Source organism: Oryctolagus cuniculus, chromosome 16, assembly GCF_051225735.1.
Source record: "Oryctolagus cuniculus isolate XC-2025 breed Fujian yellow rabbit chromosome 16, ASM5122573v1, whole genome shotgun sequence".
Lineage (NCBI taxonomy): Eukaryota > Metazoa > Chordata > Mammalia > Lagomorpha > Leporidae > Oryctolagus > Oryctolagus cuniculus.
In genome coordinates, this window is record NC_142882.1 from 57,679,165 (window position 1) to 57,695,309 (window position 16,145).

At 48.0% G+C, this 16,145-nt stretch overlaps 1 protein-coding gene across 6 annotated transcripts in view; it reads left to right on the top strand.

The window, feature by feature from the left end:
* Window positions 1–16,145, top strand: part of WIPF3 (WAS/WASL interacting protein family member 3) — an 86,897-nt gene that overhangs the window by 14,726 nt on the left and 56,026 nt on the right. For 4 of the 6 annotated variants that reach the window (XM_089316068.1, XM_089316067.1, XM_051853269.3 and 1 more), the window contains exon 2: window positions 13,286–13,432. In XM_089316068.1, the coding sequence (XP_089172194.1) occupies window positions 13,343–13,432 (90 nt within the window). In that variant the 5' untranslated portion in view covers window positions 13,286–13,342. Of the gene's footprint in view, window positions 1–8,798; window positions 8,909–13,285; window positions 13,433–16,145 lie in introns of all 6 variants that reach the window. The other 2 variants (XM_089316066.1, XM_051853270.3) reach the window with 1 other exon arrangement.

Genomic DNA, 16,145 nt, shown 5'->3' on the forward strand with positions numbered 1-16,145 from the left:
AGTGCCAAGCATCTACTCCCTCCCACCTCCATTCCGTTCCTTTCCAAAGTGCACTTTCACCTCCAGTCTTGGTTGATTGACCCCTCTCCTCAGTCTTTCTGGTATTTACATTGGTACCTCTTAGTGTATATGACATGGACTCTCCTTAAAACTTACTTACTTGAAAAATGGGGGGAGAGAGAGAGATTAAGATGGAGTTATCTTCCATCTGCTGTTGACTCCTCAAATGCCCACAGCCAAGACTTAAGCCCGGCCAAAACCAGGAGCCAGGAACTCCATCCGGGTCTCTCATGTAGGTGGTAGGAACCTAAGTTCCTACAGCAGGGCTGTCACCTGCTGTCTCCCAGGCACATTAACAGGAAGCTGGATTGGAAGCCCTGAGTAGCTGGGACTTGAACCAGGCACTCCGCTGTGGGATGTGGGCGTCCCAAGGGGTGGCTTAACTCACTGTGCCACGGTGCCTGTCCCACTCTTACACCCCTAAATATTCACGACTCTGTAACGCTTAAGTTGATTCTGACCACATGAATGTAACAAAGATAGTTAGGGAATCAATATACCTACATCTTCCATGTTATTTTATACTTGATAGCTCTTGCTGGCTGTGTCGCTCTGTTTTGCTGTGATGAACAGCAGTTACATTCCTTTGTGTTACCGCAGTTCCGCAGGTACTTAGTCTTGGTTCTGCTGTTTTGGCTGCATACGCACTGCCATTTCTTTAGCCCTGCTTTCTCTCCTCAACTCCTGATTGGCTGAACATTCTTCCTATAATAGTATCTTTAATAAAAACGTAGGAGACGTAAATTTTGCATGTTTTAAAACATTTATCACTAGCCTGTTGCCTACATCAGCAGTTTGGCTAATATGACTTTTTCTTCAGATATTTTGTGCCTTTTCAATGAAAAGATTTGTATCATAGTTTTGACAATTTTTCTTAAATTATATTTTTGGAATTATGTGTTTTAACATTTGTTCTCTTCCATGTCTTTTATTCAGGAAAACCATTATCTTTTATCTTCCATATCATTTTCTCTCTTTTAAACTCCTTTTCCATTTTTACTTTTCTCAGTCTTCCATGGTATATTTTTAGCAATACCTGTTTTCTTGGGACTTTGCCTAGTTTGGTCTTTATTTTCCTCTTCTACTTCTGCCTCATTTTATCTTCTAATATTGTTGTATCTTCTAAGAATTTTTCTTTTCATTGTGTTCCGGTTTTTGAGGGTTGTTTCATTCATTTCTTTGGGTTAATAATTATAGGTCTTACCATCTGTTTTACCTACTCCACAGCAGTATTTTTCTGCTAAGTTCTTCATGTCTCATCTGTTCTTTTTCCTGTTCCTCTCCTTGCTTTGTTCCAAGTTTCTTTGTATGGGTTCTGTATTGGTCCCTCCTTTTACTAAGCATCTTGCAATGAGTTGAATTCTTAGTCCAACTCTTTGCAGGTTCTAGACCAACAAGAATTCTCCTTGACTCAAGAGGGTGCTCCCTAGGACAGAGGGAGGGGAGGAGGTGTCTGTGATGAGACCCTTATTGAAACGCGCACTTGTGTGCTTGTACAAGTCGCTTGAGACCCTCCATTCCCAGCCTTCAGAGTTGGATGCCTTCTCTGCTTTGTCTGCCCTGTTTCTCCAGTGCACCTCATGAAAGGCTCACCTGTGCCACCTCCTCTGCCCACTGGTGGATCGAGGGTCTGGGGCCACTCCTACTGCCTGCCCACGCATCCTTTCCCCTTATTCTACAGGACCTGCGGGCTTGCCTCACCGAGGAGCTGCCTTGAAGACCAGGGCTTCGTGGGCTGTGCCTTGCAGCAGCACCCCGGGCACTGAGCAGTCCTGGCTCACTTATCAGAGTTCTTCGTTCTGATTTCCCCTTTCCAAGAAAGAGAACTTTTTTTTTCAGTCCACCGTATTAAAACCAGAGGCCCTTTGTGAACTGAACTTTATTTTGAAAAGTACACTCTTTAAATAAGGCAAACCATCTCCTCTGAGCTGTCCTTTCTTCCATTTCTTTTTTTTTATTTGACAGGTAGAGTTATAGACAGTGAAAGAGAGATAGAGAGAAAAGTCTTCTTCCATTGGTTCACCTCCCCAAATGGCCGCTACAGCTGGCGCTGCGCCGATCCGAAGCCAGGAGCCAGGTGCTTCGTCCTGGTCTCCCTTGCCGGTGCAGGGCCCAAGTACTTGGGCCATCCTCCGCTGCCTTCCCAGGCCACAGCAGAGAGCTGGCCTGGAAGAGGAGCAACCGAGACTAGAACCCAGCTCCCCAACTGGGACTAGAACCCGGGGTGCCGGCACTGCAGGCGGAAGATTAGCCTAGTGAGCCACAGCGCCAGCCCTCTTCCATTTCCTTCTTACACTTAAGCAAATTAGGAAAAAGAAAACTGACTTCCCTTTTTATAGATGGGCATTAAATCCCGAATGAGAGACCTGTTCTCCAACCATCAAACCTTTTCCGTGGATTCTGTCATCCTCCTGCATACAGGGAGGGCTTTTTTAGTGGGAGCGCTGAGCCCGGAGAGCCCTGCGTGCAGGCTGTTTTACCCCCACACTGATCGCGGGGTCTGCCCTTGGGCAGGAACTCCTCCCGCACTCCCCTTGCCTCTTTCTTCAGTTTCTAATGTATTTCCTCAATGGTCATTAGGATGATTATTTAATCTCACAGATTAAATTAGGCTTCCATGTCATGCTGCTGCCAACGCAGAGTTCCAGCTTCTGCTTGAAGAGTTGGCCTGGTCCCCAGTGTGCATGCCATTGCTTTAATACAGAGAGATCTCAACGTCAAGGCAATGGCTTTTGGCATTTTGGCCTCACCGTTGGCCTAGGTTGTACCAGGATACCGAAGGCATAGTCCTCATGTTTGAACCCCTGAGGAATCCTTGATCCAGTAAAGGGAGACATGTTGATCTAGGAAAAGACAGTTGCCCAGTGCCTGGTGCCATGATACAAGGTGTAACCAAAGCACTACAGGTGCCGTTGGCTCAGCCAAAGCAGGAGAACACCTGTGCAGAGAAGCTGGTGTCTGGATGACACTTTCAAGTGTTAGTAGGAACATTCTGGGTGGTAAAGGCCATAACGTGCAGTCCGAAGAGCAGACATGAAGACATAATGATATAAAGAGAAGGCATGGGTCTTGGTCCATTTCTGCTGCTAACAAACTCTCCAAGGCCAGGCAAATTGAAAACAGATCTGTTTCGTTCATGGTTCTGGAGATGGAGGCAGGTGGCAGTGCCTGGCAAGGGCCTTATGCTGCGTCGTTTCATGGTCGTAGCATCAAAGGGTGAGAGCAGTTGGACAGGGGGAGACTGATCCACTTCATGATTACCCGCCCTTATGGTAACTGTGCCAGTCCTGGCAGACCTAACCTGCCTCTGACACAGGCACTAATCCTTTCTGACAGGTGCCCCATGATCTGGTCACCTCCCAGTGGGCCCCACCTCTTTAGAGTCCCACTGCCTCTCAAAGCCGTTACATTGGGGACCAAGCTTCCAGCACGAGAACCATTGGGAGACAAATCATATCGTGGCCATAGCAGCGTGTAAGAAAGTACCAAGGGCCAGCGCCATGGCTCACTTGGTTAATCCTCTGCCTGCAGCGCTGGCACCCCGGGTTCTAGTCCCAGTTGGGGCACCGGGTACTAGTCCCAGTTGCTCCTCTTCTAGTCCAGCTCTCTGCTGTGGCCTGGGAGGGCAGTGGAGGATGGCCCAAGTGCTTGGGCCGTGCACCAGCATGGGAGACCAGGAGGAAGTACCCAGCTCCTGGCTTCTCATGGGCGCAGTGCCGGCCATAGCGGCCATTAGGGGAGTGAACCAACAGAAGGAAGACTTCTCTCTGTCTCTCTCTCACTGTCTATAACTCTACCTGTCAAATAAAAAAAAAGAGTGCCAAGTGACGTGATGGTGTCTGGTAGAGCAGGCACGGAAAAGAGTGCAGGATGAGACGTAGAACTGGACTCCTCAGGAGGACGCGTTATCTCCAGGAGTGACGTTGTGGTGGTGTCTGAGAGGTGACACTTGTCAGTCGGTGCATCAGGCTTGGCTGCCTTGAGCTGTGCTGGCTAAGGAGACTGCTGATGGCAGAGATGAGAGGGGTTCCGTGCAGCTGGCTACTTGAGGTCCTAAAGCAACTTCAAACTGGACGAAGGACCCAGCTACAAGCATGTGTGTGGTTCTTCTCTGGGCAGGCGCTAGAACACTAGGAATGATGGGAAAGTGCTTATGCTAATCTACAGGCTCACAGTACAACTTGGGATGAAAGGGTTTGTCTTTGCTTATGCCTCACGTTACCTTCATCCTACACTTGATTTTCAGAAGAGCATTTCAGGTGCACTCACACTTAGTGCTTTGGAAGGAGCATCCTCCTTATCAAATCTAGCATCATAAACTAATCACAGTGGGGTTTTTTTGTTGTTGTTGTAAAAGGTCTCATTCTTTTATAATACTGATTGCAAGTTTCCATTGAATAATCAACTCCATTTTTTATACTTGTCATACCTCGATTTTCCAAAACTAGAGATGCCAATTTTTAGAAGTATAATTGTTATGTAAAACTGAAAAGTACTTTTAAAAATGTGTGGTTAATGTGTTTTTTAAAAATGTATTCAAGAGACAGAGTGAGAGAGAGAGAGATACAGAGGGCTCCAGTTCCCTGGCTCACTCCCCAGAAGCAGGTGTCATAACCAGTGCTTTAACTACTAGGGCAGGCACCCACCCTGCTGTCATGCATTTTTAATAAACCATTTCTTATTTTATGAATTCAAGGGCAGGGGGAAAAAAGGACAGGAAACCAATATTTTCTCCTTTCACCCTGGGGGTCTACACATGCAATGGTTTTCATGGCATTCAGCCATAATTTACGTGCCTGGGTCAATGATAAATATTATCAATATCAACATTTTCCCCTTCACCAAATGCTGTTCAAATATTACAGTAATTTTGATGAATGATCTGGGGACAAATTTGCATTTCAATGTCTTATTGAAAGGAAACCGGCCTATGTGCTCACTGTAGGCATGCTGTACTTGGTTTCATCTTAGACTCTGGTTGAAGCGTGCCATCGTTTTAGAATTCTCATAGACAGACCACATTAATCCTTTAAACGTTGCAGCAGATAATTAACTGTAATATCCAGTCAGGGCTGAGCCGTCTGGGTTGCAGAAGCGGATGCCTGGGCTGGCGTCTCTCAGGTGTCTGCAGTTACCTGTGTGGGAGGTGCATGGGTACTGTGCTGTGTCTCCCTTTCACTTTTGTGTGGCGCATGGTCTACTGTTTTCCTGGGCCCAGCCTGTTGAAGTTAAATAAATCTACACACAAATGGTTTTTTTTTTTTTTCTTGGTGAACAGCTTCCCGCTGTTTGGGACAGAGTGTTCACCATCCTGGATATTCCACAACTGTGCCATAAAGGTTCCCTGGTGTGCAGATACTCCCCAAGATTCTGACTGAGTAGGTCTGGGATGGGGGACTTTTCTTCCCTTTTTTTGGGATTGATTGATCAGTTGATTCAAAAGGCAGAATGACTGAGAGGGAGAGACAACGAGACAGAGACAGAGAGATCTATGCCATTTGCTTGTTCATTTCCAAATGCACCCAATGGCCAGGGCTGGGCAAGGCCAAAGCCAGGAGCCAGGAACTGCATCTGGATCTCCCACATAGGGGCAGGGGCCCAAGCACTTAGGCCATCTTCCTCCACCCTCCATTACCCCACCCTGGAATAGATCTGATGAAGAGGTTGTGCTGTGACAGCCCAGGGTCCTCCTGTGTGACTGGCAGCCATGCTCTGTTGGCCCACCATTTTTATTATTAATTAATAATTAACTCGAGAGGCAGAGCTCCCACTCAGTTGTCCACAGATGCCCACCGTGGCCGAAGTCAGGAGTTGGGTGTTCAATCCAAGTGTCCCACAAGGGTGACAGGACCTCAACTACTTGAGCCATCCCTGCTGCCTCTCAGGGTCTGCATTAGAAGGAAGCTGGAGGGGCCAAGGCCGGTGCGGTGGCATAGCAGGCTAAGCCTCCACCCGTGGCTCTGGCATCCCAGATGGGCCCCAGTTCATGTCCCGGCTGCTCCCCTTCCGATCCAGCTCTCTGCTGTGGCCTGGGAAAGCAGTGGAAGATGGCCCAGGTGCCTGGGCCCCTGCACCCACATAGGAGACCTGGAAGAAGCTCCTGGCTTCGAATCAGCCCAGATCCAGCCATTGCAGCCATTTGGGAAGTAAACCAGCAGATGGAAGATCTTCCCCAACCCGTTCTCTGACACACTAACTCTCAAATAAATAAAATCTTTAAAAAACAAAACAAAAACAAAAACAAAAAACGAGGAAGGTGGAATCAGGAAGTGGAGCTGGAGCCAGGAATTAAACTCAAGTACCAAGTGCTCACACTTGCCTGGGAAGGGGGGTGGAGGTAAAAATGCCTTTGAGTTATGCTAGCCTGCCTTGGGTTCTGTATCTGAGGATTCAACCAACCACAGATAGAAAATATTTAGAAAAAATACCTGTATCTGTACTGAACATGTAGACTTATTTTATTGTCATTATTCCCCAGAATATACCACTATTTGTATAACAGTTACATTATATTAGGTATTATAAATAATCTAGAAATGACTTAAAGTATATAGGAGAATCAAACAGGAGACAGAGAGAGAGATTTGAGTATCCATGTGGATTTGGAATCCTCAGGGGGTCCTGGAACCATTATCCCCACAAATACAAGATATGTCTTTACTTACCAGCATTTCAAAATTGTATTTCACGCAAATATCTAGATATGAAGCTTTTCTTGGAAAAAAATGGGAGGCTCTGGCCAATACTGGGCTCACATTCCGACGGCATCCCAATCAGCCCAAACTGACGGTGGCCCCTGCTCCAAATCCAGGCCTCTCTCTCCCAGGCGGGTTCACCTGTCACCTCCCCACCCCTGAGTCAGCATCCCAGGCTACTGCCTGCCTGCAAAGGGCTCAGGAGAGGAGTTCCTGGCCTATGACTGGGGGAAGTAGACTCATAATGGGAACAATTTCTCAGTAATGGAGAGAGTGTTCAAGAGGTGGCCACAAAACGAGTGTTCACCCTACCCAAGGAAGAAGACATTTCTGAGTGGGCAGGTGTCCTCCACCCCTGCTGAGCCTCCTGGGCTGCTTGCTCATGACTGTCCTGCTACTCGGCACACACACCCTGATAGGCACCTTGTGCCTGTGAAGAAGGCGACAGCTCCCACCAGGCCCTCATTTATTGTGTCCCATCTTGAGTTTGAGCTGAGCATTCCCTAGCAGTCGCTACCCTATTTTAAAAGAAGAGAGACCTCCTATCTGCTGGTTCACTCCCCACATGCCCACAACAACCAGGCCTGGGCCAGGAGCCCAGACCTCAATTCAGGCCTCCTACATGGGTGGCAGGAACCCAAGTAGTTGAGCCATCACCTGCTGCCTCCCAGGGTGTGCATTAGCAGGAAGTGGGATCGGAAGCAGAGGAGCTGGGACTTGAACCGGACTCTCCATCTGATATGGGGTGCAGGCACCCCAAGTGGTGTCTTTTAACTGCCGGGTGCCACATGCCTGTCTCCTACTCCTCTTACTATGATTATTCTTGGTGAGGATGATACCTGTAGCTTCCAATTGATTGTGTCAGGATTTGTACTACATTCCTTATATACAACATTTTTTTCTAAAGATTTTATTTATTTGAGAGGTAGAGTTACAGATAGAGGGAGACACAGATAGAAAGGTCTTCCGTCCACTGGTTCACTTCTCTAATGGTTGCAACGGCTGTGGCTGGGCCAGGCTGAAGCCAAGAGCCAGGAGCTCCTTCCAGGTCTCCCATGTGGGTACAGGGGCCTGAACACTTGGGCCATCTTCCACTGCTCTCCCAGGCCATTAGAGAGCTGAATTAGAAGAGGAGCAGCCCGGACACAAACCAGTGTCTATGTGATGCCAGTGGAGATTTAGCCTACTATGCCACAGCGATGGCCTCCTCATTTACAACATTTTTGAAAAACACCTTGATAATTAACAATTAAGTATTATGGCGTCTACTTTGCAAATAAAGAAAAAGAGGCCCATGGGGGTGAAGTGATTTGACCAAAGTCGCGCAGCTGAGAAAAAGCCAAAGGGACGCCAAGACCGGCACTGTCCCCTGACTCAGGTCTCACGGGGAAGCCCAGCTGGTTCTGATCCCCTCACCAGCCTCTGATGCTGCTTAGGCAGCTAATGTGCATTTCCACGCAGTTTTCCAGTTATTTCATGACTTCGGGGAGAGTATAAAAGCCTTATATTGAAGACATCTTAGATACATTTTTAAATGGGTTGGAAGAACACAAAGTGTCAAGGAGCTCCTGGGTGCACAGCCTGTGACTTCCGGGAGCTCTGGGTCGCTAGCTGTCAGATTTTAACAAATACCTCTCTAGATAACTGCTTAATTATTATACCTGTCAAGAAAAAGCCTTCACAGCCATCAGGAACTGCATATAAAAATAGCCTCTAATCCCTAGCCTTCGAAAGATCCTCGCCTGTGACTTTAGCAAGGCAGAGTTCCAGTGCCACCCCATGGGTCTCAGATTCCTAAGGATAAAGCTTGATGGGTGCACCTGCTTACAGAGAAGCAAGAGAAGGACTGTGCCCACCTTGGAGGGTTGGTCTGTCTTGCCCTCTCCCTCTCAAATAAATTTAAAAATAAACTAAACTGGCCTCCAGTCATAGGGCTGAAGTGCTGTCGTGTTCCTAAGCCCACAGATGCTATAGTATTTCTTACGGAGGAAATGTGTGTGTTGGTGCAGTGCCATTGGCCGTGAGTTCTGTTGCTCTGTTTAGGTCTTCAGCAGACAGCATGATGTCCACCCACGTTGGTCAGCGAGCTCTTTACTCGGTCTGCGGGTTCGAGTGGTGATCTCTTTCTGAAACCCCCCCAGACACACCTACAGGTAATGTCCTCTCGGCTATCTGGGCACCTCTTGACCTAGTTAAGTGGGCATATAAAATTAACCGGCACACTCAGTGTCCACACCACTTTATAGAACATAGCCACAGTGAGTAATGAGAATTTACCATGCTCTATGTAGTTCCTGTAGTGTGCAGGTTAAATTAGTAGCTATAGCAAATTAACACCAACATCTCCGTGACTTCACCCAATGGACATGAACTGTCTCATATGTGTAAAGTCTAATCAGATATTTGGCAGGTTATCTTTTTTTTTTTTTTTTTTTTTTTTTTTTGACAGGCAGAGTGGACAGTGAGAGAGAGACAGAGAGAAAGGTCTTCCTTTGCCATTGGTTCACCCTCCAATGGCCGCCGCGGCCGGCGCACCGCGCTGATCTGATGGCAGGAGCCAGGTACTTCTCCTGGTCTCCCATGGGGTGCAGGGCCATCCTCCACTGCACTCCCTGGCCACAGCAGAGAGCTGGCCTGGAAGGAGGGCAACCGGGACAGAATCTGGTGCCCCGACTGGGACTAGAACCCGGTGTGCCAGCGCTGCAAGGCGGAGGATTAGCCTAGTGAGCCGCGGCGCCGGCCATTGGCAGGTGATCTTACAAAGAGTCAAGGACCCAAATTCCTTCCATCCTGTAGCTCTGCCAACGCATAGGATTTTTGCTTCTGAGCAGTAAATGGGGAAAGAAAAGCTGTGGGTAGAAGGCCTTCCTGAGCCAGCCGAGGAGCAGAGCACATTGCTTCTGCCTTCATGCCATCGTTTGGAGCTCTGTCTCATGGTCAGGCGTAACCACAAGGGAGGCTGGGAGATGTAGTCCAGCTGTGTGCTGGGAGATGTAGTCTGTGTGCCACAGTGCTCTGCAAAGTTACTTCCTATGCTCGTATTTCCTCGGGCAATGGTGCGATTGTTAAGTAAGCGGCATTTACCTTCTTTAAGGTCATTTCTTCAAAGCCTTTTCAGTTCTTCCCCAGGAGAAGCAGGTCTGTCCCCTCCCATTTGTCTTTGTTAAAAGACGAGATCCTTACATAATGAGGCTTGTCTGTATCCTCCTGTTCTATTAATACGTCAGCCAGTCCTTTAATCCCTGCTGTAGATTTCAGCTCACAGTATTTTTGCCACTGAATAAAAGATCCCATGAAGACCGCACACAGGGCCTTCTATGAAAGAAATTGTTCAAATACAAATGGTTGATGATTGACGCTTGTTCCAACCAAATTGTGAGCTTGCACCCAATGTGCTGTAGCACTCAGCCTGTAACTGCCGCCTGTGTCTGACCTCAGGTTAAGGTGTGCATCTGACTGATGCTACCTGAAAGCAGCATCTGCTGCACTCTGAGGTCTCTGCTCAGTCTTACCATGGCTTTTGCTTTGAATTCTGATGAGGGGTATTTTTGTTTCGGGCTTTCTGTTGTATTAATATCAAGGATGAAGTATCACAGTACATAGCAGGATCCTTCTTCCTGGGAAATACTGTATAAGAAAGTGTGTTCTTGTTCATTGACAAGCTTATGCACCTCCTTGGAATGTATAGAACACCATCATGGACTGTTTGCGCCCAAAGTTGCACTTCCACGTATATTTTATATCATCTACACTTTTCACACAATTTTAGGGTGATTCTTAACCCTACTGAAAAGAAGCTGGAACCATATAACGCAGCAATTCTTGCACTTGCACCTTAAAGAATTAAAAGCAATGTCTTTAAGAGATCTTTGTACACAAAAGTGTACAAAGAGTGAGCAGCATTTTCCACAACACCCTCAGTGTCAGCAAACCAGGCATCCATCAGCAGATCAGTGGTTAAACAACTGTGGCTATACACACAGTGGAGCAGCAGGAATGCATTTCTGATACTCGCTGCATCATACGCGGATGTTGGAAATGCACGCTCACTGACACAAGCCAGACTCGAATGCACAGATAGCGTATGGTTCTACATATTTGAGTGCCTAGAAGAGGCAAATCATAGAGACATAAAGTGGAATACAGGCTACCAGGGCTGGGGCAGGTGACAAGGGAGTCACTGTTTCATGGGTACAGGGTTTCTGGGATGATGAGAAAATCCGGAAGCAGAAGTGGTCATGGTTACATAACACTGTGAATGCGCTTAATGTTCATTATACAAGGCGCTTCAAAAAAACTCAAGGAAATTGAATTAAAATATGTGTATTTTTGTGCAAGAAAACATAAGCATGTGCATAGTTTTTTATAATGTACATTTTCCATGCATATTCTGGAGATCCTTTGTATGCATGAAGAATTATGAAGTCCGGCGCCGCGCTCACTAGGCTAATCCTCCACCTAGCGGCGCCGGCACACCGGGTTCTAGTCCCTGTCGGGGCGCCGGATTCTGTCCCGGTTGCCCCTCTTCCAGGCCAGCTCTCTGCTGTGGCCAGGGAGTGCAGTGGAGGATGGCCCAAGTGCTTGGGCCCTGCACCCCATGGGAGACCAGGAGAAGCACCTGGCTCCTGCCTTTGGATCAGCATGGTGCGCCAGCCGCAGCGCGCCGTCCATTGGAGGGTGAACCAACGGCAAAGGAAGACCTTTCTCTCTGTCTCTCTCTCACTATCCACTCTGCCTGTCAAAAAAAAAAAAAAGAAAAGAAAAAAAAGAATTATGAAGACTCCCCTCAATGTTTTGTTCCACCAGTAAACTTGCCTTTTAATCCCCCTTTTCATGAACCTTTTGGAGCTTGTTATCCTTTAAAGTGATAAATTATAGGCTTACTTTGCCACAATAAATAAAAATTATATTGGAAAGAGACTGGACTTGGAACCTGTTAAGTCTGGAGCCCAGTCCTAGGTCTCCCAGTTCCTAGGTGTGTGTGGCTTTGGGCAAAAGATTTCATGTCCCCAAGTGTCCTTTTTGTCACCTGTAAAACTGGGGAGACTGTGACTGCCCTGTGGGACTGTGGAAGAGGTTAACACAATGAGCCTGCCCCTTGGCAGCATTCCAGCCGAAGGTAGAGGCAGCTGACATAGTCAGGAGGGAAAATCGGCTGCACATCTGTGGCCCATTGCTCTTTGGCTCTCTGGAGATAAGAGTGTTCGCGTGAGGTGAAATAGATTCCATGGGATAGATCCCATGGAATCTTTGGGTTGGAGAAACAGAGGGGCAGGCCTTTCTGCTCCCCTAGGACTAAAGGGACAGCAGGAACACAAACCCACCCATGCCCCAGTCTGAGGTTTAGTTCAGTTTCTGCTTAAGTTTCTGAGTTTTCATGTGGGTTTTTATAATTCTTACAAACTGGGGGAATTTTTTTTCATACGGGTTTTTAAACTTATTTATATTTGAAAGGTAGGAAGAGGAAAAGAGAATGAACTTCATCTGCTCTCTCACTCCCCAAATTCTCCCCAATAGCCAGGGCTGGGACAGACCAAAGCCAGGAGCCTGGCACTCAATCCAGGTTTCCTAGGTTGGTGGCAGGGACTGAAGTACTTGAGCCCTCCCCTGCTGCCTCCCAGGGTGCACGTTAGCAGGAAGCTGGAATCGGAAGTGGAGCCGCGACTCAACCCAGGCACGGATGTGGGATGCGAGTATCCCAAGCTGAGCTGTAACTGCTGCACCAAACGCCCACCCCCTTAATACAGATTTTAATCTTGAAGTGGATTCTAAGATACACATCCACCTCCATATGTGTGAACGCAGACATGCACACACACACACACACACACACGCACGCCTCTCGGAGAAAAGCATCATGTAGGATGCAGGCGTCCTGCAACATTAAGGATCTGAAACAGAGCTGTGTTTGCAGAGCCATGTCGGAAAGCTGTCTGTGTTGCAAATAGCAGAGAGTCTGCAGAGGAGAGCCCGTAACTCCCCATGCCCCAGGTGCCAGCCCAGGAGGAGCAGGGATGGAGCTGACAGGACAGGAGGCGGGGGAGTGACTGAGGTCCTTTCCAGGCCTAGCTCGAGGCGGGCGTCACGAGTGACGTTGAGCCTGTGACATTCAGAAAAGGTTAAATTTTGTTCTGTTTGCTTAGGAAAAATGGGAGGCTGTGCAGCATGTATTAAAGATCATAAAACTAAACATTCCGTGCTAGCTAGCTAGAGTTAATTATTTGGAAAAATCGCCGTGGAATGAGATGTTGCTATTTATATTGAGATACAAATTCATATTGAGATACAAATCAGGAAATATTGTCAATTTTGTCACCTGTTTAACTCTGGAAACTGACTACTTTGTCAAAGTAGTCAAAGTAGTCCGTTTCCAGCATGTAACACAAGGCTTGCCTCACAGGTGGACACTCTGAGAAATGAATGAATGGACAAACAAGCGAACATGCCAAAGGATGAAGCTGTCCCATGCCTGCATCCGCGAGACGTGTTACCTGCGTACGAGTGAAGACTTTCCCTTTTCTCTTTTTCAGAGTGGAACCTGCTCCCTTGGATCCATTCGTAAGCAAGAGACACCAACACCGTGACTCATGCCAGTGCCACCGCCGCCACCACCTCCTTTGCCTCCACCTCCTCCACCCCTGGGGGCTCCTCCTCCTCCCCCACCGTCTGCACCCCTGGTAAGACCTGCGCATTTTTATCTGCTTCATTGTGGAGTAGGAGCCTCCAGGCTCTGCAGGAGCAGAAGTTCTGAATGTACGGAGGCAGCCCCTGCCTGGCACCCCTCTTGTGGGTGGCATCTTAGGGAACTGGGCCTGACAGCTTCAGGCTCTGATTCCAAACCGGCCTGGCTGCTGTGCCCCATTCCCTGGCAGCTCCTACCTCCATCTCGTCGGGCCCCTCGTGGCTGCATCAGTTCTCCTGTAATTCCTGCTGCTTGGTGCAGCCTCCTGAATCTTGCCCTGGTGTGCCACACCCAATGTGCATTCCCTGAGACACTGCAAAGTCGCGTCCTGCCAAGCCATGTGGTTGGTGAGGGTGATAGCTTGGCTTCAGCCCCTGGGCTCTCAGCTGCACTAACTGTCATATGGAATGAAGATGTCAACTTAGGACTGGATATGGTATGCTGGGGGGAGTGTTGTTGGGTATTCTGTCTTGGTTTAGTGGTTGGGTTGGGCTTAAGGGGAAGCCACAGCAGGTGCTCATACTGTTTAAGAATGGGGATTCCCAACCCCTTCACCATTCACATTTGGGACACATCATTTTTTGTTGTGGGATGCACTGTGGAACCTCTAGCAACATGCCTGGCCCCTACCCACTGGACACCGGGAGCATCCTCCAGTTGTAGCAAGTAAAATCAGGCTCAGATATTGCCCAGTGTCCCTCCACACCCAGTTTTAGGAGAAGGTTCCTGGGGCTGGCACTGTGGCTCAGTGGACTAAAGACCTGTCCTGCAGCGCTGTCATCCCAAATGGGTGCTGATTCAAGTCCCAACTGCTCTACTCCTGATGCAGCTCCCTGCTAATGAGCCTGGGAAAGCAGCGGAGGATGGCCCAAGTGCTTGGGCCCCTGCACCCATGTAGGAGACCCAGAAGAAGCTCCTGACTTCAGCCTGGCCCAGCTCTGGCCGTTGTGGCCATTTGGGGAGTGAACCAGTGAATGGAAGACCTCTCTCTCTCTCTCTCTCTCTCTCTCTCTCTCTCTCTCTTTCTCTCTTTCTGCATCTCCCTTTCTCTCTCTAATTCTGACTTTTAAATCAAACAATCAGTCTTAAAGAAGAAGAAGGGTCCTGCTCGATGCTGGCAGTGAACCTTCCCTCTAACAAAACCCCAGAACCCATCTCAGTCGTATGCTCGTTCTGTGTGCGGCTCCTATGAGGTATGTGTGGCACCAGATCCACAGCTTCTGTTTTCTATGGAAGATGGGCAATGTGATGACGTGGCACGGAAACACCAGGCTGCCTGGGGAGGAGCCGAGTAAGCAGCCGCCAGGAACAGCACCTCCCGGTCACGTTCCCTTAGTCAGACTTGGCCTTGGGGAGAGCTAGCTGCACAGCCACGGGGCCCAGAGTGTGCCCACGGCATCGCCCCCGTGACCTGAGCTTTGTGCCAAGGGCATGCACCTGCCTGAAACCTGAAACCTGCCCTCGCAGAGGATGGGAGGAAGGCATATCGCATGAAGAAGCAAGCACCAAAGCGTGCAGCGAAAGCACGAAACAAACCAAAGAGCTCTAACCGGAAGACAGAGCAAGAATACAGATGGGAGTTCCACTGCTGCGTTGGACCTCGCCAGCTCAGCTTCATGGTCATCGCCATGGCTCTAAGTGAAAGGTACATACGCAGAACTCTGATGGGAAGCTCACGAAGTATGACTTACAGCTTCAGATTCCATTCTATACCCATAAACCATAAAGTTAGCCAGAATAAACATAGCAAACGCCATGTGACTGGGAATTTGGGAAATAACCCCTTTCAAACATTGCTATGATATATAAATATCTGGGGCTCAATAAGTGTTGAGCATGTGTTTCTGGAATGTTCTCTGTCACAAAACAATAAGCCTGTGTCAACCAGATTTTCCCCCTGATAATGAGATAGTTTTATTTTGGAGATTGATTTAAGACTTTAAAGGAGCCAAAAAGAAAACATCCACCATTATGCACAGCAGTGCTGTTTATTCTAGTGAAATAGATACTAAGTGGTTTATGAGAACTAAATGAAATGTCTGAGGTCATACTGTTGATTAAAAATTCCATTTTGCCATGGTGTTAATTAGAAATTACATCTATGCTGATTATGGAAAAGTAGATTTGACATGATGGGTTTAAAAACAACACGTTGTGTGTGTGATAAAATCGGCTATGGGCCAGCCTTAGGGCCTTGGGGCACAGGTGGAGACACCCACATCCAGTATCCCACACCCAGCTCTGGCTCCTGCCTCCAGCTTCCTGCTGATAGAGGGAGGCCCTGACAGACAGCAGGCAATGGCTCAAGCAGCCGGGCCTCTGCCACAGCAGCGGGAGGTGGGGACTGTGCTCCCTGCTCCTGGCTTCGGCCGCTCCGCCAGGCCCTGGTGGGCTGTTGTGGGCATTTGGGGGATGAACTGGCAGAGGTGCACTCTCCCTCTCTCTGTTACTTAACATCAGCTGTGTAATAAATACAGTACAGGTTAGAATAGAAGGTGATAATGCTGATTACAAAAGTCAGTATTTTATTAGGGAATTCTTTTTCTTTAAAGATGCTTCAGTTAATAAACAAAACAGTTTGTATGTGGTTAATTATGTGAATGTCCTCATTTTTTTTTTCCTTTTTGGCTGTCTTTTGGAGGAATAGGTCAATTTAGGAAGAAAACGGCCATGTAAAGTGTGCAATTTTTAAAAACATTTTTCCACAA